This window comes from Microcaecilia unicolor, chromosome 4 (genome assembly GCF_901765095.1).
Source record: "Microcaecilia unicolor chromosome 4, aMicUni1.1, whole genome shotgun sequence".
Classification (NCBI taxonomy): Eukaryota; Metazoa; Chordata; class Amphibia; order Gymnophiona; family Siphonopidae; genus Microcaecilia; species Microcaecilia unicolor.
In genome coordinates, this window is record NC_044034.1 from 21,072,310 (window position 1) to 21,096,954 (window position 24,645).

General features: G+C 44.2%; 1 protein-coding gene across 2 annotated transcripts in view; it reads right to left on the reverse strand.

The window, feature by feature from the left end:
* The window catches only part of PLEKHB1 (pleckstrin homology domain containing B1), a 158,281-nt gene that overhangs the window by 69,236 nt on the left and 64,400 nt on the right, over positions 1–24,645 (reverse strand). Inside the window, exons 3-4 of one of the 2 annotated variants that reach the window (XM_030199325.1) lie at positions 22,478–22,559; positions 1,432–1,492 (exon numbers count right to left, since the gene is read on the reverse strand). In XM_030199325.1, coding sequence (XP_030055185.1) covers positions 1,432–1,468 — 37 coding nt within the window. In that variant the 5' untranslated portion in view covers positions 1,469–1,492; positions 22,478–22,559. The remainder of the gene's footprint in view (positions 1–1,431; positions 1,493–22,477; positions 22,560–24,645) is intronic. The other variant, XM_030199326.1, reaches the window with a different exon arrangement.

The following is a 24,645-nucleotide window of genomic DNA, read 5'->3' on the forward strand; positions in this document are numbered from 1 at the left end:
AGGTGAAATAAATTTGTAAATTCAGCACCAGTTTTTGGATATCTACCAGTATCCACCTTTTTGCTTTCCTAACTTTATAGGAATGGGAATGAGATTTGATATACCACCTTTCTGTGGTTTCTGCAACTACATTCAAAGCAATGCTATCTGCAACAGACAGCACTGAAAATACACATAGCATGATTCAGTATATGGCACTCAAAGAATACAATTCGCACTTGGCACAGATCTTCCTGGTGCTTAACTTTGGGTGCCATTTACTGAATCTTGCTCTCTATATGTATTTTCAGTGCTGTCTGTAGTAGATAGCTTTGCTGAAAATCCCCATAAAATTACATGATTTCTTATCTGTCTATTGTTTGGCACTCTGCTGAAAAAGATTTCTTAATGTAATACAGTTCATGAAGGGTTTTTAAAGGAGAGGAATTCTGGCTCTGAATTGTTGCTTTCCTTGATACTTTTTGGTCTAATATTCATGGGCAGTTACTGCTACCCAAATACGTGGCACTGACTGGGACCATCCCTTGATTTTCATTGAAAATCATTATTGTTTGGATAATGCCGGGCCAGTCCATGGGCAGAGTGAGGGTGGACTCCAGTTATTCAGTTAGTGGTGATATTCAGCCTGCTAACTAGAAGAGTGGAGGAGTAGCCTAGTGGTTAGTGCAGTGGATTTTGATCCTGGGTTAGTGGGTTCAATTCCCACTGCAGGTCCTGGACAAGTATTTGTTCCAGGTACAAATATTGAGGGTACTTGAGTATCCAGTGTGTTTCTTCACTAGGCATCTTTAATAGCAAAGATATGTATTTTATTGCAGTGGATAAAAGATATGCCCCTAACTTTGATGCTGTGGCGAAAACAAACGCAAGACCTTTTAGCATTGGAGAGACTTTTGGTGGACACTCGGGACTGGAAAGCAAAGAAGTACGTTCTAAAGATATGGACTCTCTACTTGAACGCCCTTACTACTCGGGTTCACTCAATCTTTTTGAATACACTGGATTTATAAACTTTTCACAATTATGAGGAGTCCTAGAGGACCTTTATGGTCCATATTTTTCTGTATTACTTGAGAAGGGGAGGAGGTACGGGATAGAGGGAATAGTTTTTGAAGGGAGTAGGGTGTGTGTGTGGGAGGGATTATATTAAGCTTACTCAGTTGTAAGAAATGTTTCTTTTCTGTTCTCGGCAGTAAAATGTTGGGATTTTTCTTGTCTCTGGACATGATGCCAATAAAGAAATTTCATATAAAGTTATACCTGGTCTTCACTTGAACATGTATGTTATATGGAGAGCAGTTTACTCCATCCTAAATCCCGCCCAAATTAAATTGTTTTACTTTTGGCCATAGAGCCAGTTCTATGGCCTCTCACTGAATAAGCCATTTTGAAGAAGACTGTCCATAAATTGTTAGAATAAATTCCACCTACTCTGCCTCCAGAGCCAGCCACTCTTCACAAGAGCCATTTCTACTGCACGTGATTTCCAGAACTGTCAGGATAAAAACATGGGTATTCATTAGTTTCAGAGTTTCACACAAAGCATTGACCATCTTTCATTGTGAACAAGCAGCAGAAAGCATTTTCCTGAAGCCCGTGACCTTTTTTTTTTTTTTTTTTTTTTACAATATTTCAGTCCCAACCTGATTTTTTACAGCTGCAAACACGTTCTACTATGACATGCTAAAATGTTTGGTAGTACAAAATAACAATACAGCTAATGTATGTTCTATTAATTTTACTAGGGCATAAAGGAATTACCAGTTAGCCTGTTCATTTATTTCAATGGAACTGTCTGAAATCACTACAAATAATATTTATTTATTGCATTTGTATCCCACATTTTCCCACCTATTTGCGGGTTCATTGTGGCTTACAATACATTGTATTGATGGAAGTACAATCTGTTACAACATAATTATGGTTACATTATGAGGCGTTAAATTAAAACAAGTCCCTGTATCGTTAAAGAGAATAAAACAATGGCAAAGAACAACAAAACAATAGAAGAACACCGGATCCTGATTGGGCAGCAGGGCGATAGCAAGAGATGGTTCGGGTATAATAGTTTCTGTTTTTTACCTGTAGATTAGGTTTAAGCGTGTAAGATTGCGGGGGATAGAAGTACGGAAGAGGATGTATTGATGCATTGCTAACAGTGTGTGTGGACTTCATGTGTTTTGATCCTTTCGATATATTTGTTCAAAAAGATGGGTCTTTAGTAGTTTGCGGAATTCGGTTAGTTCGTGGATCGTTTTCAGATTTCGTGGTAGTTTGTTCCAGAATTGTGTGCTCATATAAGTAAAGGTTGACGCGTGCAGCACTTTGTATTTTATGCCTTTGCAGTTAGGGAAGTGGAGGTTTAGGAAGGTTCGGGATGATCTTTTAGCGTTTCCGGGTGGTAGGTCTATTAAGTCACACATATAGGCTGGGGCTTCACCATGAATAATTTTGTGGACTAGTGTGCATACTTTAAAAGTGATCCCTCCTGTTTTTTTTTTTTTTTTTTAATTTAAAGAAGGTCTTTATTGTAAGATTAACAACCAAATATGGCAAACCAAGTTTGCAAACTTTCCATAATATCAGCAACAGGAAGTTACAATTTAAAAAGATATCATATGTAACAATGCTGTCCAAGTAAACATCTACTGCTAATTACCATAATGATATATACTTTCAATTTTATAATTTTATAATACAATGTTGTAATATCCCCACTCCCTTAACAAGTAACAAACCCCTTACCACTCTAAACTCTGCTAATTTTTTTCCTACAGAATAAAAGCTATCACAAATACAGTATGTGTTTTTATAAACACTATAGGTCTGGCGAGTATGATATGCTTACATAATAAAATTTGCATACAAGCTTCTAAAATAATAATAATTAGTATGTGTGTTTACATACTTTTTCTCTAGGCAAATTTCAGTTTAATCATCACATGAATACATGTGAAGCAGAATTCATAATTCCTAAAATCTGGAATTAGTAAACTTACACAGATTGTGATCTGACTCACATTCCCTCCATTTCAAATATAGCCCTACATTGTTTTAATATATGGTTGTTCTAAGCTCTGGGTTTTTTTGAGGGGGTACTTGGGGGTACCGAGTACCGGCACCTTTTCCATTGTCTGCTAAAGTTGATCCATGGTTCCCAAGTTTTAATGAAAGATCTCAGGCTCTACACACCAGTTCTGCCTTGTCATAGATTCTGTGACTGGTTGCAGGGGGCCATTGAGGGGTGCAGGGCCGTGCCTAGGGTCTCTGGTGCCCCCCTGCAGACTATCGGTTGGCGCCCCCCCCCCCCCGTGTCCCCCCCCCCCCCGTCCAGCAGAGCAGGAACAGAAGGGAGCAGGCAAGTAAGCCGGACCTCAGGAAAAAATAGCACTGTATGTATCCCTCATTGATAAGTCTCTGACTCTAAAGTTTAGCAATTTCATTAAAGCAAAATGTATTTTCACATATCACATCCTATCCAAGGAGAATGTTTTATATATGTCACCCGTCTGTGGTAAAACTTCACACAGTATCAAAATACCTCTAATATGTAGTCGTGCCAGCCGAGGAAACTAACTGTGCTCAGCTCACAAGAGACAGAGTGAACATAAAATAAAACTTCATCCTTAAAAGATAATATCGGATGAATGCATGAAGGTGAATATGAATTCCTGTGAATGGAATCAATTTGATTTACAATAAATCCAGATACTACTCCCTCATATATATAACAAAAAATTATTTAAGTGGAATGGAATTATTTGACTGTACTGGTAAACAGAAAGAAATACTCTATTGCATTCTAATCTCCTTTGCACCAAAGGATATAATTCAGATCAAACATTTATCTCTGATCAACTATCTCAGATCAAATATTTATTTCAGATCAAATATTAAGGTTTCCTTGCTTACAGTCACTTAAATCTACCTAGCCTTTATATAGCTTATAGAATTTAAACACTCTTAAACTGAAATTCACCCTTTTCTATTCTTCATAAACTTCAAGTAATCCTGAAATATTCAGATCCTTTTCTCACTAGAGAAACTTCAATCGCCACCAATCTCTTTTCACTTATATTTTCTCATTTACCACAATCAGGCACTCTTTTATAACTTCAGTCAACAAACACAGGAAGTCACAGCTGGATGTCTCTCTTGGCAAAGGACAGCTCTCACTCTGTTCACTTCCCGGGCAGATTTCTTAACAGAAGCTGATCATCCAATCAGAGAGCTCTATTTGAATGCAGATTAACATACAGACACTCATGGGAATGTTTAGTGAAAAACACCGGACTAATTTGCATATGATTTAAACAAATCTGAGCATATGACAACCAAGTACAGACTCCCAGCACCTGAATTCTGCAATTAGATTTAAGGCAAATACTTTTAAAACTTATTTTTAGCACTTTTAAAATTTCAGGTTCTCTTTAATTTGAATGCTGTTTCAAGCTCTGAAACTCACCCTGACTGAGGAGCTAGCCCCAAACTGAAGCATAAATAGCAATCTGGTTGTATTCTCACGTAACTTGAAGAGCGTGCCTGCCTCAATTAATACTGCTCCTTTGCATGAAAAGGGGAGGGTAGCTGAGATAGGAGAATCACAAGTTCAGGTGAAAGATTTTGCAGCCCCCCCTGCGGCGCTTACCTCGCTTACTGCATCAGCACAGCCCTGGAGGGGTGGCTCTCTCAGTGATCACCCCACCCCTGAAAGGTGGCTTGGCATATGAGTACTGGCACCTTTTTTGCTAGAAAAAACACAGTCAAAGCTACATATCTAAATGTTTGGAAAATAAATATTCAAGCTAAAGATCTAATGCAACAAATGTACTAGTAGGATAGGTGATATCAGGAAAACTACTGACCCCTACCCTCTTTCAACCCTGTTCTTATCTAGGACAACACACCTACAGCTACCTCTACGATCAGGCATGTTTCTTTTGTAATGAATCCATGGGATAATGCCTGCCTTCTAAACACACTTAAGGGAGGGATGCACCCCAGAGTACTCTGGGAACTGTATTTTTCATTCAACAGATGTCTGCTCCTAGCTACCTGCAATAAACTGTGTCTCCTATCAAGCATGAATCCAGTAATTCTAACAGTAGCAATGACATGTGATTTAATCTCCACCTACTTAATGCTAATGTCCATTGTTTTGTTTCCCATTTTACTGGGACAACCAATGGAATTTAAATCCAAACGATACCCTAAATATACCCGATATTCCCTGTATTTATAAATTTTATAGCTGAGTTCCTGCATATAGCAAGCTATAGATCTGTGCTAGGGATTTACAGGTGTAGCAGCTTTCTATCCAAGGCAAACACTTTAATTAAGAGTTTTAAGTACCTATTTTTAGTTGGGTTTCAATTGTATTAACAGCTTATGTACTGCACAGAGGGCATGAACAGAAAAAAGTGTAACTACTGCTTGAAGGAGGGAGATAGGTAGAAAACATATTCTACTTCATATCAAGCTTTGTGGTAGAGATTCTGCTTTGAGAGATGCAATACTTCCAGTGGAAGAGAGTTAAAAGCAGAATGTGCCAGTGGGACACATTGAGGCATATTTTCAAAGCACTTTGGGAGGCTAAGTTCCATAGGTTTCTATGGAACTTTGGGAGGCTAAGTGCTTTGAAAATGAGCCTCATTGGGGCTAATTTTATAAAATAAAATAGCTTCTTAAAAAAAATACCAACCAACACAGAAGTACGCACTTTGTCATGATGGTGCATAGGGCAGAGTCTGGACAGAGCAAGGGTGGAGCACACATATGCATGCATAAGTACATAAATGTTGCCATACTGGAACAGACTGACGGACCATCAAGCCCAGTATCCTGTTTCCAACAGTGGTCAATCCAGATCACAAGTACCTGGCAAGATCACAAAACAGTACAATACATGTTACATGTTATGCTGCTTATCCCAGAAATAAGCAGTGGATTTTCCCAAATCCATTTTAATAATGGCTTATGGACTATCCAAACCTTTTTTAAACCCTGCTTTTACCACATTCTCTGGCAATGAATTCCAGAGTTTAATTACACGTTGAGTGAAGAAATATTTTCTCTGATTTGTTTTATGTTTAAATCTTTTTATTAAAGAGTATGAAAAATACAACAAAGAACCAATGATATTTTGAAGATACAATATGTGATACAGAATGTTGAATTCTCAATAAACATGCTATATAAAATTACATATCTTGTCTCCTTTGGAAGTCTTTAAGTTTTAATCTATTTATTGACTTATTTTCTCTGATTTGTTTTAAATGTACTACTTTGTAGCTTCATAGCATGCCCCTAGTCCTAGTATTTTTGGAAAGAGTAAACAAGTGATTCACCTCTACCCATTCCACGCCACTCGTTATTTTATATACCTTTATCATATCTCCCCTCAGCCATCTTTTCTCCAAGCTGAAGAGCCCAAACCTTTTCAGCCTTTCCTCATAGGGAAGTCGTCCCACCTCCTTTATCATTTTCGTTGCCCTTCTCGGTACCTTTTCTAAATCCACTGTATCTTTTAATCCACTGCATCTTTTATGACATGCGCTGACTAGAATTGTACACGATATTCAAGGTGCGGTTGCACCATAGAGCGATACAAAGGCTGTTAGGTTGATCGTGAGCCCTTGGGTCTAGGCTGAGTCCTAGGACAAACCTACGCCGAGGCCTATGGCAGACCAAGTGCACGCTATACAGAAACTATGGGCTACGAAGTCCAGAACACTCAGGGAGACCAGCGAGCACCACCAGAAAGGGAAATAGACCACTCATACGGGCTGCAAGGCCGAACTGGAACCCACACTGAAAACCAAACATGCTAAAGGGAAAAAGAACAGAGAGAAGTCCTGGAAGAGACTGGCACTCGGGCACCACACACAGACACCAACGATACAGACCAAACACACAGATACAGACAATAACCAGAATAAGGGAACTCACGCAGAGAGGCAACCCAAGCTGTGCCACACAGCTAAACGAAGGAGCAGCGTACACAAGATCCAAACAAGAGCTACAGCAAGAATAGGGTAAAAGGGAAACCACACAAAAAGACAACAAGAGCAACACAGCTAGATAAGGAGTAGTCCTCAGTATAAGCAAACAGCAGGTAAAGGGTAAGGCAGACTACAGAGAGAGACTGCTTCAAGCTACACAGCTCAGATGAGGAGCAGTGCTCACAAGAACCAAGCAACAGATACAGCAGATAAAGGGTTAAGAGAGACTGCTCAAGCAACACAGCTTAGACAAGGAACAGTCCACAACAGATACAGCAGGTAAAGAGTTAATAGGGAAACCCAAACAAAGGAAGTAAGCTCCCACCACAGACTCACACAGCACACACAGCAGAGAAGGGAAAGGCAAAGTAGTGTACAAAGAGAAGCTGAACTCAGCTGAACAGCAGCAAGGCAATCAGAAAGGGAGCCAACTCCTACAGACTCGCAGAACAAACACAAAGAGAATAATGCAACCATACAACAGAGGATACACACTGTGCCACACGCAGAGACTGTGCAGAAGCAAGGTAAGCTCACAGCTGAAGGAGATAACGCTAGAGCGTCCTATGCAGGCAGAGGTATGTTTAAATAGGGTCTGGCAACTGACGTCAGCTGCCTCAAACGTCAGCCCAATCCCTGACATAGCCAATCAGGAGCGAGACCCAGTCACTACCCTGCCTGTCCCAGTAGAATCATAACAAAGGCATTATAACATCCTCGTTTTTATTTTCCATTCCTTACCTAATAATACCTAACATTCTATTTGCTTTCTTAGTGGCTGCCGCAGTCTGAGCAGAGGGTTTCAACGTATTATCATGAATTACGCCTAGATCCCTTTCCCAGTCGGTGACTCCTAATGTGGAACCTTTCATTTACATAACTATAGTTCGGGTTCCTCTTTCCCACATGCATCACTTTGCACTTGCTCACATTAAACGTCATCTGCCATTTGGATTTCCAGTTGTGTAAGGACGTCTTGCAATTTTTCAGAATTCGTTTACGATTTAACAATTTTGAATAACTTTGAGTCATTAGCAAATGTAATTACCTCACTAATTATTCCCATATCTAGATCATTTATAAATATGTTAAAAAGCAGCGGTCCCACCACAGACCTCAGCGGAACCCCACTATTTACCCTTCTCCATTGAGAATACCGAACATTTAACAATACTCTCTGTTTTCTATCCTTTAACCAGTTTTTAATTCATAATAGAACACTACCTCCTATCCTATGACTTTCCAATTTCCTCTGGAGTCTTTCATGAGGTACTTTGTCAAATGCCTTTTGAAAATCTAGATACACAATATTGACAGGCTCACCTTTATCCACATGTTTTGTTCACCCCTTCAAAGAAATGTAGTACATTGGTCAGGTGAAGCAAAATTTCCTATCACTAAATTCATGTTGGCTTTGTCTTATTAATCCATGCTTTTGAATATGCTCTGTAATTTTGTTCTTTATAATTGTCTCTACCATTTTGCCCGGCACCGATGTCAGGCTCACCACTCTGTAATTTCACGGATCACCTCTGGAACACTTTAAAAAAAATCGGTGTTATGTTGGTCACCCTCCAATCTTCTGGTACCATGCTTGATTTTAAAAATAAATTACATATTAACAACAATAGTTTTGGAAGTTCATTTTACAATTCAATCAATACTCTGAGATGTATACCATCCTGTCCTGGTGATCTGCTACTCTTCAATTTGTCAAATGGCCCCAATACATCTTCCAGGTTTACAGAGATTTGATTCAGTTGCTCTGACTTGTCAGCACTGAATACCATTTCCTGGATCCCCTCTGGAACCTTCTTTAAATATCAGCATTACATGGGCTACCCCACTCGATTTTAAAGATAAATTACATATTACTAACAATAGTTCCACCAGTTCGTTTTTCAATTCTATCAGTGTGCTGCGTACATCTAGTAGCGCTATAGAAATGATAAGTAGTAGTACTCTGGGATGAATACCATCTGGTTCAGGAGATTTGCTACTCTTCAATTTCTCAAATTGCCCCATTACCTCCTCCAGGTATATAGAGATTTCATTCAGTTTTTCTGACTCGTCAGCTTCGAATAGCATTTCTGGCACCGGTATCTCTCCCAAATCTTCCTCGGTGAAGGTCAAAGCAAAGAATTAATTTAATCTCTCTGCTATGGCCTTGTCTTTCCTGAGTGCCCCTTTTACCCCTCAGTCATCTAGCAGTCCAACTGATTCTTTTGCCAGTTTCTTGCTTTTAATATACCAAAAAAAGTTTTTACTATGCTTTTTTGCCTCCAATGCAATCTTCTTTTCACAGTCTCTCTCTGCCTTCCTTAAAAGTGCTTTGCATTTGACTTGCCATTCTTTATGCAGTTTCCTATTATTTTCAGTTGGATACTTCCTCCATGTTTTGAAGGATTTTCTTTTAGCTCTAATAGCTTCCGTCACCTCACTTTTTAACCATGTCGGCTGTAATTTGGTTTTCCTTCCTCCTTTTTTAATACATGGAATATATTTGGCCAGGGCTTTCAGGATGGTATTTTTAAACAGCATCCACGCCTAATGTAAATTTTTGACCTTCGCAACTGCTCCTCTAAATTTCTTTTCACCGTTCTTCTCATTTTATCATAGCTCTTTGAAAGTTAAATGCTAACATATTTGATTTCCTGCGTGTACTTACTCCAGAGCTTATATGAAATCTGATCATGTTATGATCACTGTTATCAAGAGGCCCCAGCACCATTACCTCCTGCACCAGATCATTCGCTCCACTTAGTTATAGGTGTGGATATTTACACATGCTCTAGAGCAGGTACAAATGTCTGCAACTGGAATGCAGGCTCAATTTCAGCCACTTATGCTAGTATTTTATAAAGGCAAGTAGGTGCCTACTTGTCTTTATAAAAGTGATCTAAAATAAATGCCTGTAAATGTGTTTAAGCTAGGTATCCCCTTAAAAAATCACCCTAATTTTGTAGAAGTTTACTGCAGTATTACAAACAAAATCAGTGGGCATAACATTTCAGAGATTCTGGAAATATGTAATACCAACAAGATCCCCCATAAGCAAATATAACAAAGCTAGGTTATGCTAACAGGTCAATTTGTACATCCATAGAGCTGTACACAGAAAGCAAGATCTCTTTAACATAATCCCCTTCCTCTAATCATAACACACTAAAACCCTTACCAATATTTAAATGTATGTCATGTATAGTTATTTTCGTTCTTTGATTGCTTTGTCTTGTATACAACTAGGGCTGAACGTTAATCGCAGTTAATGCTGCAATTCATGCAGCTAATATAATTAACCACACTGAAGTATCTCCTGTCTCCTCTCAACATCCCTCCCTCTCTCTTCTACACTCAGCCTCAGTGTGATATGGCATCTTCCCCCCCTCCGCGGCAGAAGTACCAATGCTCATAACTTGCCTGCAGCCTGCTCTGAAGCTTTCCCTCTGACCTGTCCCACCCCCTCTGATGTCACTTCCTGTTTCCACATGGGCAGGATGGGTCAAAAGGAAAGCTTTGGAGCAGTACATATGCAGTATTTGTGAATTGCTACCGCTGCCATAAACCAATACAAAACCAGCTTTAAGGTAGTCTTGGGGGGAGGGGGCAGAGAGGTGGGGAAAGATGACAAACCCTGAGCATGAGGAGGGGCGTGAAGGGAGAGATAAGATGTCAGACCATGCATTGGAAAGGGTGAGGGAGGGAGAGTGATGTTGGACCTGAGGATGGAAAGAAAGAAAGAAAGAAAGAAAGAAAATAGACCTGGGGAAAGAAAAAGAGAGAGAGAGAGAGAGAAAATGAGAGATGGGGAGGGAAGAGGGAATAGGGAGGGAGAAATATAGGACTACAGGAGAGAAGAGAGAGGGAGAAATGTTGCAGCACTAACCACATTTTTGTCGTACATGCATTTTAATTGTTTTCACATTTTCTTATTTTTTAAAATAAGTTTTGCAGATTTTTTTTAAGTATTAAATTTTAAGCTTTCATGTCTTGATATGTAGAGAAAGTCTCTATCAGAGACTTCTCAGTTCAAAAGTCCTCCCTGAAAAACTCCATATGGGCAATGCATAGGCTATACAAATGTATATATAAGGGACTATCGAGGATAACTTGATAACAATGCAACTTCAAAATAATCCTCTGCAGATGAGTATATGTCAACTTTTTAACACATGCAACAACACAGAGAGGGTTCAAAGTACAGAACATAGTCCGGAGTACAGGAAAAAGCACCAAGAGCCTTCAGAAACGAGACACAGTTCTTTTTTGTTATTCCAATACTGGAATAATAAAAAAGAGCTGTGTCCCGTTTCTGAAGGCTCTTGGTGCTTTTTGTTGTACTTTGAACTTTTTAACACATCAAATCCTTCCATCTTATCACTTTTCCATCAATATTGTTAATGTCGTTACACATTTGAAATGTACCTGGCTAAAAAATCACCACGCTTTGTCAGATATAAGAAAAAGTGGTCTGTGTTAATGTCATATCTCTCATCAGGTTGCAACCCCTTTAGTATTATATGTATGAACTATTCTGTATGCTGAATATATCCTCAACCATAATACATGAATACTTGTTCTTTATTACACTATGTAATAGGTTAGCATTGTTGCTTGTTGTTGCCTTCTCTTTTGTAACAAAATCATTAAAATATTTAAACCAGAAAAATGAGAGGAAAAGCCTCAACTGACTCCATCTTGCCTACACAGCTGATCACTTCCAGGAGTTCATGCACTCATCATCGGCTGAAAAACCTCTCAAATTTTTTATTAAACTGAGCAATAATGTCCATATAAACATTTTACTTAGCTTTTTGAGCTTTTAAGATGTATTGATTCTTCATCTCTCCATATATCTCTATTCCACGGCCAACAATGGCCAGAGTTTTGCAACCTTCGTCAGGGTCCGTGGAACATATGCTCACTCCACACAGGCCTTCTGTGATTCTCCTATCCTCTGTCCTAGCCAGCCAGCAACAGAGTGGAGGCAATATGAGTAAATTCTTTGGGCTGCAAACTGCCCTCCACTAAAGTATGCACATAGGAATCAGAGCATATATACTTTTCCAGATCCATATGAAACCTTGAGTCAAGCTGATTCCTGGATACCACACAGTATAGGATATGTACGTTACCCAGATCCGGATGTGCCCTTGAGTCCAGCTGATTCCTGGTTACAACACAATAAGGAACTCCCAATACCTTTGTGGTTTTCTTGGTATAATATAGGAGTGCTTTTCTATTGGCTTCTCCTGTGCAGTGTGAGACACCACTAAGTCACTGCTGTCCAACACAGGAGGACATGACCTAGAATGGTAATGCTAACAGAACCTGAACAGCATTAGACCCAAGACAATGGAGAGTTAAGTGACTTCCCAAGGTGCAGAATGCTGTACAATGCCCTCTTTCAGCCACATTCAAGGTAAGAACTAAGTTGTCTAACGTGGCTAACACAGGAAAGGGAACTAAAACTGGCTTATAAAAATGGCCACTACCACATGGACTACAACAGGAAACACAACAGGGCACACTCTGACCCAGTAGGCAGGGGGAAAAGCACCATGGGAGAAGAGCCTACCAACTACCAACATCATGAGACTGTAACACAAGCTAATGAAATCATGGAGCCCAATACCCTACACCCACCACAATGCAATGCTGATGTGACCCTGTAGTGCACCCGAGAGCCACATCTGACCCAGGGAAAGGCTGTGAGAGGATCAAACACATTCTGCTGTCATGGAGGTGGGCACAGTATTTGAGGCTGGCATACAGGCTGGGAAAAAAGTTTTTAAAGTGGGGTTTTTTTTGGTGGGAGGGGGTTAGTGACCACTGGGGGAGTCCGAGGACGTCATCCCCGATTCCCTCCAGTGGTCATCTGGGCAGTTGGGGCACTTTTTTGGGACTTGTTCGTGAAAAAAAAGGGTCCAAAAAAAGTGACCCAAAATCGTGGTAAAAACGCCTTTTTTTTTCGATTATCAGCTACAGATGCCCATCTCTCCTCAGCTGATAACCACGCCCCAGTCCCGCCTCCGACACGCCCCCGTCAACTTTATTAGTTTCCATGACGGAGTGCAGTTGGAAACGCCCAAAATCGGCTTTCGATTATACAGATTTGGGCGCCTTTGCGAGAAAAACGCCCATCTCCCGATTTGGGTCGAAATATAGGCGTTTTTCTCTTTCGATTATAAGCTGGATAATGAGTGAGAGAAGAGGCTCAAAGAGTGTGAGAATCAGAAACTTTTGTGATGAGTGTGACATACTTCTAATGAGTGAGAGAAGGGGCTCACAGCGTGTGAGAGCCTTCAAATGAGTGTGACATATTAAATGAGTGTGACATACTCTTGACTGAGTCTTCAATCAAGTGTGACACACTCTTAATAAGTGAAACTAAGCCTCTTGGATTATGTTAAAAGGAGTTTGTCTCCTGTAAATAGAGTTCTGTGAACACACTTTTTTCTCATTATACGAACTGACCTATTGATGTTACCCAGCTTTATATACATATTTATATTATTTATGTCTATTTATTTTTAAAAGTATTTATAACCTGCCCATTCACAGTTCTGGGTGAGGAACAAAATAGCACATATATTAAAACTACATAAAAGACATTATAAAATGAACAAACAAAATCAAAAATAAAATATAACTTAGAAGCAAAGAAGGTATCATATACATAAGACAATTCTAATAGACAAAATCAATCAAGTAAAGACCAACACACCCTACACAAAAGGGAACAGTCTCAACCTGATTATAACAGGTCTAAGCCTCTTTCCAATTAAGTACTGAGGAAAAGCCTGAATAAAATACAGAATTTTCCAATTGTCTCCTAAATCCAAAATAGTTTTCCAGCAGCAACACTTACAAAGATAACGTATTCCATTTGATGGTCCTGCCAATTAAAAAGATCAGTATTTCTATCAAATGAGATTGCTTCACTGTGGAGGAGTGGCCTAGTGTTTAGGGTGGTGGACTCTGGTCCTGGGGAACTGAGGAACTGAGTTCGATTCCCACTTCAGGCACAGGCAGCTCCTTGTGACTCTGGGCAAGTCACTTAACCCTCCATTGCCCCATGTAAGCCGCATTGAGCCTGCCATGAGTGGGAAAGCGCAGGGTACAAATGTAACAAAAATAAAATAGATACTATTGGAGATTCTACATGGAATGTTGCTACTATTGGAGATTCTACATGGAATGTTGCTATTCCACTAGCAACATTCCATGTAGAAGGCTGCACAGGCTTCTGTTTCTGTGAGTCTGACGTCCTGCACGTATGTGCAGGACGTCAGACTCACAGAAGCAGAAGCCTGCGCGGCCACATTGGTGATCTGCAAGGGCTGACTTCTACATGGAATGTTGCTAGTAGAATAGAAACATTCCATGTAGAATCTCAAATAGTAGCAACAGTGGAGGAGTGGCCTAGTGGTTAGGGTGGTGGACTTTGGTCCTGGGGAACTGAGTTCAATTCCCACTTCAGGCACAGGCAGCTCCTTGTGACTCTGGGCAAGTCACTTAACCCTCCATTGCCCCAGGTACAGGGTATGATACATACCTGTAGCAGTTGTTCTCCGAGGACAGCAGGCTGATTGTTCTCACGACTGGGTGACGTCCGCGGCAGCCCCCACCAACCGGAAAGAAGCTTCGCGGGACGGTCGGCACGCAGGGCACGCCCACCGCGCATGCGCGGCCGTCTTCCCGCCCGTGCGCGACCGCTCCCGCCAGTTGAATGACTAGCAAAAGATGAAACACACAACTCCAAAGGGGAGGAGGGAGGGTAGGTGAGAACAATCAGCCTGCTGTCCTCGGAGAACAACTGCTACAGGTATGTATCATACCCTTTCTCCGAGGACAAGCAGGCTGCTTGTTCTCACGACTGGGGTATCCCTAGCTCTCAGGCTCACTCAAAACAAGAACCCAGGTCAATGGAACCTCGCAACGGCGAGGAAACAACAGGAATTGACCTACGAAGAACAACTAACTGAGAGTGCAGCCTGACCAGAATAAATTCGGGTCCTGGAGGGTGGAGTTGGATTTACACCCCAAACAGATTCTGCAGCACCGACTGCCCGAACCGACTGTCGCGTCGGGTATCCTGCTGGAGGCAGTAATGTGATGTGAATGTGTGGACAGATGACCACGTCGCAGCCTTGCAAATCTCTTCAATAGTGGCTGACTTCAAGTGGGCCACTGACGCTGCCATGGCTCTGACACTATGAGCCGTGACATGACCCTCAAGAGTCAGCCCAGCCTGGGCGTAAGTGAAGGAAATGCAATCTGCTAGCCAATTGGAGATGGTGCGTTTCCCGACAGCGACCCCTAGCCTGTTAGGGTCGAAAGAAATAAACAATTGGGCGGACTGTCTGTTGGGCTGTGTCCGCTCCAAGTAGAAGGCCAATGCTCTCTTGCAGTCCAATGTGTGCAACTGACGTTCAGCAGGGCGGGTATGCGGCCTGGGGAAGAATGTTGGCAAGACAATTGACTGGTTAAGATGGAACTCCGACACCACCTTCGGCAGGAACTTTGGGTGAGTGCGGAGCACTACTCTGTTGTGATGAAATTTAGTATATGGAGCATGAGCTACTAGGGCTTGAAGCTCACTGACCCTACGAGCTGAAGTAACTGCCACCAAGAAAATGACCTTCCAGGTCAAGTACTTCAGATGGCAGGTATTCAGTGGCTCAAAAGGAGGTTTCATCAGCTGGGTGAGGACGACGTTGAGATCCCATGACACAGTAGGAGGCTTGATAGGGGGCTTTGACAAAAGCAAGCCTCTCATGAATCGAACGACTAAAGGCTCTCCAGAGATGGCTTTACCCTCCACACGATAATGGTAAGCACTAATCGCACTAAGGTGATTCCTTACTGAGTTGGTCTTGAGGCCAGACTCTGATAAGTGCAGAAGGTATTCAAGCAGGTTCTGTGCAGGGCAAGAACGAGGTTCTAGGGCCTTGCTCTCACACCAAACGACAAACCTCCTCCACTTGAAAAAGTAACTCTTTTTAGTGGAATCCTTCCTAGAGGCAAGCAAGACCCGGGAGACACCCTCAGACAGACCCAACGCAGCGAAGTCTACGCCCTCAACATCCAGGCCGTGAGAGCCAGGGATTGAAGGTTGGGGTGCAGCAACGCTCCGTCGTTCTGCGAAATGAGAGTCGGAAAACACTCCAATCTCCACGGTTCTTCTGAGGACAACTCCAGAAGAAGAGGGAACCAGATCTGACGGGGCCAAAAGGGCGCTATCACAATCATGGTGCCGCGGTCTTGCTTGAGCTTCAGTAAGGTCTTCCCCACCAAAGGTATGGGAGGATAAGCATACAGGAGGCCGGTCCCCCAATGAAGGAGAAAGGCATCTGACGCTAGCCTGCCGTGTGTCTGAAGTCTGGAACAGAACAGAGGCAGCTTGTGGTTGGTCTGAGAGGCGAAAAGATCCACCGAGGGGGTGCCCCACTCTCGGAAGATCTTGCGTACCACTCTGGAATGGAGCGACCACTCGTGCGGTTGCATGACTCTGCTCAGTCTGTCGGCCAGACTGTTGTTTACGCCTGCCAGGTACGTGGCTTGGAGAAGCATGCCGAACCGACACGCCCAACGCCACATACCGACGGCTTCCTGACACAGGGGGCGAGATCCGGTGCCCCCCTGCTTGTTGACGTAATACATTGCAACCTGATTGTCTGTCCGAATTTGGATAATTTGGCAGGACAGCCGATCTCTGAAAGCCTTCAGTGCGTTCCAGATCGCTCGGAGCTCCAGGAGGTTGATCTGCAGATCCTTTTCCTGGAGGGACCACAGACCCTGGGTGTGAAGCCCATCGACATGGGCTCCCCACCCCAGGCGAGATGCATCCGTCGTCAGCACTTTCGTGGGCTGCGGAATTTGGAATGGACGTCCCAGGGTCAAATTGGTCCGTATGGTCCACCAGAGCAGTGAAGTGCGGCAACTGGTGGAGAGGCGGATGACATCCTCTAGATTCCCGGTGGCTTGGAACCACTGGGAAGCTAGGGTCCATTGAGCAGATCTCATATGAAGACGAGCCATGGGAGTCACATGAACTGTGGAGGCCATATGACCCAGAAGTCTCAACATCTGCCGAGCTGTGATCTGCTGAGACGCTCTGGTCCGCGAAGCCAGGGCCAAGAGATTGGTGGCCCTCGCTTCGGGAAGGTAGGCCTGAGCCATCTGGGAATTCAGCAGCGCTCCTATGAATTCCAGAGACTGAGTTGGCTGGAGATGGGACTTTGGGTAATTTATCACAAACCCCAGCAGCTCCAGAAGTTGAATAGTGCACTGCATGGACCGGAGGGCTCCTGCCTCCGAGGTGTTCTTGACCAGCCAATCGTCGAGATAAGGGAACACGTGCACTCCCAGCTTGCGTAGGTAGGCCGCTACCACCACGAGGCACTTTGTAAACACTCGTGGGGCAGAGGCGAGCCCAAAGGGCAGCACACAATACTGAAAGTGCCGTGCGCCCAGGCGGAATCTGAGATACTGTCTGTGAGCTGGCAGTATCGGGATGTGAGTGTATGCGTCCTTTAAATCCAGGGAACATAGCCAATCGTTTTTCTGAATCATTGGCAGAAGGGTGCCCAAGGAAAGCATCCTGAACTTTTCTTTGACCAGGAATTTGTTCAGGCCTCTCAGGTCTAGGATGGGACGCATCCCCCCTGTTTTCTTTTCCACAAGGAAGTACCTGGAATAGAATCCCTGCCCTTCCTGCCCGGGTGGTACGGGCTCGACCGCATTGGCGCTGAGAAGGGCGGAGAGTTCCTCTGCAAGTACCTGCTTGTGATGGGAGCTGAAAGACTGAGCTCCCGGAGGACAATTTGGAGGCAGGGAGGCCAAATTCAGGGCGTATCCGTACCGCACTATTTGGAGAACCCACTGGTCGGAGGTTATGAGAGGCCACCTTTGGTGAAAAAATTTTAACCTCCCTCCGACCGGCAGGTCGTCCGGTACGGACACTTGTAGGGCGGCTATGTTCCCATGGATCCAGTCAAAAGCCTGTCCCCGGCTTTTGCTGTGGAGGCGCAGGGGGCTGCTTAGGCGCACGCTGTTGACGGGAACGAGCGCGCTGGGGCTGTCCCTGTGCCTGACGAGGCCTTCGGGCCGGCTGGTTGTACCTACGCTTCGCAAAAGAATAGGGTGCAGCCTGCCGGGCCCGGGAAAAACGCCCGCCCGCGGGGGCGGGTGCTGAAGGCGCCCGGTGGGAGAGCTTGTCGAGAGCGGTTTCCCGCTGATGCAGTTGGTCAACCATCTGCTCGACCTTCTCGCCAAAAATATTATCCCCCCGGCAAGGCACGTCAGCCAGTCTCTGCTGGGTGCGGTTGTCCAGGTCAGAGGCACGCAGCCATGAGAGCCTGCGCATCACTATACCTTGGGCCGCAGCACGAGATGCCACGTCACAGGTGTCAAAAATCCCCCTGGACAGGAACTTTCTGCACGCCTTCAGCTGCCTGACCACCTCCTGATAAGGCCTGGACTGCTCCGGCGGGAGCTTATCGACCAGGTCCGCCAGCTGTTGCACATTGGTCCGCATGTGGATGCTCATATAGAGCAGGTAAGATTGGATGCGGGTCACGAGCATGGAGGATTGGTAGGCCTTCCTCCCAAATGAGTCCAGAGTGCGAGACTCCCGCCCCGGGGGCGCCGAGGCGGTATCCCTCGAACTCCGTGCCCTCTTGAGAGCAGAATCCACGACCGCTGAGTCATGGGGCAACTGGGGCCGCATGAGCTCTGGGTCAGAGTGGATCCTGTACTGGGACTCTGCTTTCTTGGGAATGGTGGGGTTAGTTAGTGGTCGCACCCAGTTCCGAAGCAGCGTCTCCTTCAGGACATTGTGCAGCGGTACCGTGGAGGACTCTCTAGGTGGTGATGGATAGTCGAGGACCTCGAGCATCTCGGCCCTCGGCTCTTCCACAGAGACCACGGGAAAGGGAATGCTTATGGACATATCCCGCACAAAGGAGGCAAAGGAGAGACTCTCAGGAGGTGAGAGCTTCCTCTCCGGTGACGGCGTGGGGTCCGAGGGAAGGCCCGTAGACTCCTCTGAGGAGAAATATCTCGGGTCTTCCTCTTCCCCCCACGAGTCCTCATCCTCGGTATCGGACATTAGCTCATGTAGCTGAGTCCGGTACCGGGCCCGGCTCGACGTCGAGGCACCGAGGCCTCGGTGTCGTCGAGCGGTGGACTCCCGCGCCGGCGGGGACGGAGCTCCCTCCATCGACGTCGACGGGGACTCCACCTGCGTGGCGGTCGAGACCGGCACCGCAAGCGGCGGCGGTGTCGACAGCCCCGGCGCCGGGCTAGAGCTCGCCGGCGCCACAGTCATCGGCGCCGGGGGCGCAAGCACCCCCGACGCCGGCACAGCCTGGCGCATCAGCCCTTCCAGGATCCCCGGAAGGATGGCTCTGAGGCACTCGTCCAGGCCCGCTGCCGGGAAAGGCGGTGGGGCCGGTAAGGGTGTCGGTGCCAGAAGCTGCTGGGGGCCAGGAGACGGCACCGAGGTGCCGGAACCCCGACGCGTCGGTACCTCCACCACCGACGGAGATCTCTCCTCTCTACGATGACGCTTCGGCGTCGACTCCCCTTCAGGGTGCACCGAGGGCTCCCGGTGACGGCGCTTCTTGTCCTTTTTCCGGTGCACGTCACCGGCGCCGGAGGGCACGGAGGAGGAGGAGGTCGATCCCCCTCGGTCTCGAGGTACCGGGTCCGACAGGGTTCGGTCCCGTGGCTCACGAGCTGAGGGAGTGACCGGGGCCGACAGCCCACGCGGCCTCTCAACCCCACTCTCACCGGCGGACCGGCGGGCCGACGGGACCTGTTCTCCTGGGGTCGCTGCCATCGGTGCCGATGTCTCGGGCATCGATACCGGTACCGAAGATCCGGCCTTCGATACCGATGCCGTCGAGGTCGACGTCGAGGGGCCGGCGCAAGTTCCAAAAAGACGGTCCCGCAGAACTTGCCTCGCAACCTGAGTCCGTTTCCGGAGACCGAGACACAGCGCACACGACTTGAGATTGTGCTCCGGCCCGAGGCACTGGAGGCACCAAGCGTGGGTGTCGGTCTGCGAGATCGGCCGGCCGCAGCGACCACACTTTTTAAATCCACTCGGGACCTTCGAGGACATCGACGGAAAAATCGCGTCGGCGAAGTCAAAGTCGGCAATGGTGGCTAAAATCACACCACGAAAAAACTAGCCGACCGAGCGGCCACTAGGCCGCAACGAGGCGTCCCCGCTGGAAGCGAGGGAAAAGGGGAGCGCGTGCTCCACACGCGCAGTCTTTTTTCTTTTTTTTTTTTTTTTTTTTGTAACAGAAAAATACTAAAAGGAAATTAATTAAACGAAGCGCGATCCGCGTATACGCGATCGCAAGAATCCGGCGGCTGAAGTAGAGAGAGCGGCAAAGCACGACTCTCTCCAGGCGCGGAAAAAAAGGAACTGGCGGGAGCGGTCGCGCACGGGCGGGAAGACGGCCGCGCATGCGCGGTGGGCGTGCCCTGCGTGCCGACCGTCCCGCGAAGCTTCTTTCCGGTTGGTGGGGGCTGCCGCGGACGTCACCCAGTCGTGAGAACAAGCAGCCTGCTTGTCCTCGGAGAAAAATAAGTACCTGTATATGTAAGCCGCATTGAGCCTGACATGAGTGGGAAAGCACAGGGTACAAAATGTAACTAAAAAAAAAACTGAGTTCCTATGGACCACAGGGCTCTAGCAGGCTGATAAATCTGCAATACTGAGGTAAAATATAGCGGAAAGTCCTTGGGTAAGGTTCGGTGGATTAAGCAAATCATTTTCAATTTTACTCCTCAAAATACTGGTAACCAGTGTAATGAAGACAAAGCTGGCTTGATATGTTCAGACCTTCAATTCCAGTTATTATTCTGGCTGTTGAATTCTGCACTATTTGTAGTGCTCTTATCATTGTCAACGGCAGCCCTAAGTAGAGCAAATTACAGTAGTCTAGTTTGGTTAGGAATAAAGCTTGCAAAACAGTTCTAAGATCATCAAGGAAAATCAAGGATTGTTTTCACTTTCTTCATTCTCTCAATCTAAAAAAACAGAACATTTGTGAAGTAATTTTGTTTTTTCCTCATCAGCCTCTACATAATCTTCAACTTAGAGTCTTGCATTGCCATTTTTGCAGTTCCACCTGCCACTAACGTACCTTAAAACTCTCTTGTACCCTTGTTTAACTGTAGTAGCTATTTGTTCTTTTATGTTCGCTCTCTTACTTTTCATAGCAATTTTATGAGTATCTTCTATTAAATCTCTTACTAATTTCTTCTGCTTCTGAAGATCTGTAGATAAATGTTCCATTTTTTTCTTTCTAGATTAACTGTTCCTTACCTCATAAACCCTGAAGTTCTGATGCTTTAATATTATCTTTTATGTATTGTGCTGCTTCTCCTCCCTTCTCGTTCCTGAATAGACTGCAGCCTGGGTGTGGGGATCTGGTACCATGTTCAGGGTACAACTGTGTCTCAAGTAATGGTTCTCCATGTACCATGCCTTAGTGATCACCACTAAACCCAAATCAGCCTCTTTCATAACTACCTCTTTATCTGGCACTTGTCCTTTATTCTTCTAGTGGCAAGGTCTTTAACCGGAAAGGTCGTACTTAAACTGTAGTAATGGACCACGTTAAGTTCCATTCATTTCTCTTGTAAGTAAACAATGAAACTCCAGTTCACATGCAGTTCTCAGTGAATAACAACACATTTTCTCAAAACAGATGGTTACGGTATAGCATTACAGTTCTAGCAGAATTTGTTTCCTTTTCAAGCTATACAGAGTTGACAACTCAAGGGTAGTGATATCCAAACAATGGACTTTTCAGCCCCACCCCCAAGCTCCCTAGTTGCTGATGCTATGTTGGGCAAAAGATTGATGCAGCCATATCCCCTTTGTTTGGGCCGATTTCCCTGTCCCCAGAGCTGCTTTCCAGCCCAAACTGGTACACCTTTCTAATTCCCACATAAAGTAGGACTTACAAATTCTCCAATGGTTGCCATAAGTTGTTCCCAAGAAATGGAAAGATTGCCTCTGAAAGGGAAAGCTAGAAAGCCCAATCTAGGAACTGGATAAAAAGTTCAACTTCTCCTTTTCTCTGGGAGCTTATGAAATGAGACATTACTAGTTCTGTTTCCTCCTGCAAACTCCCAAAGCTCTCTTGAGGTCTGTACAAACAAGTTATTTCACAGGGTCTTAAAGAAGCACAAACCTTGTTAAAAGGCATGTCCTAAAAATGTGTGGCAGAAGGCTAAATTATTAAGATTTAACATACTTATTTGAATAAACTGATATAAAAGGACTTGCCAAGCTGGACCTTCAACCAACAGAATCCTGCCTTTAATATCCTTGTTCCCCTTACACCAATGGTTATCAAACTGCCTCCATATACCCAGTGAAAATGGGGAAGGGGTAATTTCCATAATTATAATGCTTACAATTTAATTATTTAAAAGGAACTTACCTACTGTCGTTTTGTTTTCCTACTGCATGCTTTTGCTTTCATGGTTAAGTCCCTTCAGTATGGTTTTCATCTTGTGATCTGCCTGCAATAATTCCAAGACCTACTAAGATAAACCCTGGAACTCATCGGTTCAAGTCCTGTTCTTCCAAAATAACCTTCTATGTGACCCTGAGCAAGTGACAATTTCACAGTTTATCTATGTGCTAATTGCTGAGTTACTTCATATGATTTTTGCATCACTCCAGCTGATTAACTATTCAGTTTAGAAAAACATTGCACATGGAAACACCATGTAAGGCTTAATTCATTGCAATCTTTGCAAATGCTACTTCACAAGCTCAAATTATAAATAAAGAAGACTGTTTGATGTTTTAGGGCTGGATTCAATATATGGTGCTCAGATTTGTGTGTGCACAAATTACTTATGGATGCTAACAATCAATTATTGATGTTAATTCAAACTCAATATTCACACATGCATCTAGCTGAGCGCTATTCTATAAGGCAGCGCTCCTAACTCCCATAGGGCGTATCTCGAAAGGGAGTGTGGCCATGGGAGGAGCTGGGGTGTGTAAGGGGTGTTCCAAAAATGTGCACGTATAGTTATCGAATACTGTGTCGGTGCACCTAACTTGGATGCCAGCATTTACACCAGGTTTCAGCAGGCGTAAGTCTGGTACCCAAAGTTAGGCACAAGATCTGCATTTAAGTGCTATTCCATAAAGGATGAACGCCCTTATGGAACAGCGCTTAGCGCCAATTTTTTCTGGCACCTAACTTGAGTGCCATTCATAGAATCCAGCCTTTAATGCACAAAGTGTCCTTTGTGTGGGTTTCCTTGTCTTAGAATGGGGGTTCTTAACCAGTGGTGCCCCCCAAACAAAGAGATTAAACATGAAGCAGAAAAGGGTCTTAAAAGCTGAGACAATTTATTGAAACTTTCTAGACAGAGTGAAGGCTGTTATTAGGACAGTTATTGGTAGTATAACTGTGTACTACTGTAATTTTAGTGATAGGTTAGCACTGTTAGCAGCTAACAGCAGCTTATGTAGCTGTCAGTAGTCATCAGTGGATATGTGGTTTAGGAAGGGGGGTGCAAAGATTTCATTGTTCAGTTAAAGGAGTGCAGAAACCAAAAAAATTATGAACCTCTGTCTTACATCAGCCTCTCCCTGTACCATCATTCTACCGTAGGACTAACACATCAAGAATCATTTTACACCAGACCACTGAAACTGGTTTTCTCTGCTCTTTGTAAGTTGTCATATAAATCAGGGACCAAACCTAGTGGCCAGAACGTACATATGCTAGCAAAGGGCTGTAGCTGCAAAATATGTAGACATTTTAATTGGATGAAAGAGGCTATATAAAGGAAAATGATTAATTTGGGGTTCTAATCAGCAACGTGCTCGACAATTTCTTACCAAGGAGCTTACATAATTTCTCCTGTACACCACAATCTAACTCTGTTTTCATAAAATAATTTAGCAGAGTGTGGTGCACTGCCATGTGGAAAGATCTGATCTAAAGTTCCCACGACTATGGTGAGCTCAAAGCCCACAAAGTATCAATATCTATCAAAGGTCTGAAGGATACACTTGTGCCAGGGAGGAGGTTAAAAATGGTGGCGTGGGGATAAAATCCCTGGAGAGCTGTGAGCAGAGGCTTATGGCACCATAGCAAAAATAGAAACTATAAAACAAACACTCTGTGTTATAATGCTAGATTAGGCACTTTGAACAATTCTATATAAATATATATGTCTTTTATAAAATTAGCCTCAAAAGCCCAGGGTACCCTTAACATAGAACCCCACTGTATTGGCTATCATCATAGGCTCCTCCCCCTTCAAAAAAAAACCCAACAGAGTAAAAACTTCCAGAGCTATTCACTCTAGGAAGAAAATGTCTGTAGTCAAAAAAACGGAAGAGGGGGTCATAACTATTGCCAATTAGATGATCAAAGTGCACAAATCTAGCATCTATCACTAAATCCGGACTTGAAAAACTCAAATCAAAAAATGTGACTATAATTTCAAACCCACTACGAAAATAAAATATCGGAGGAATCCCAACACATCACTAATTCTAGCTTACTGATTAAGAATCAATCAATATTCAGCTGAAGCGGTCAGTGTTTTTACTGAACACTGGCTGAGGCGGTTAAAT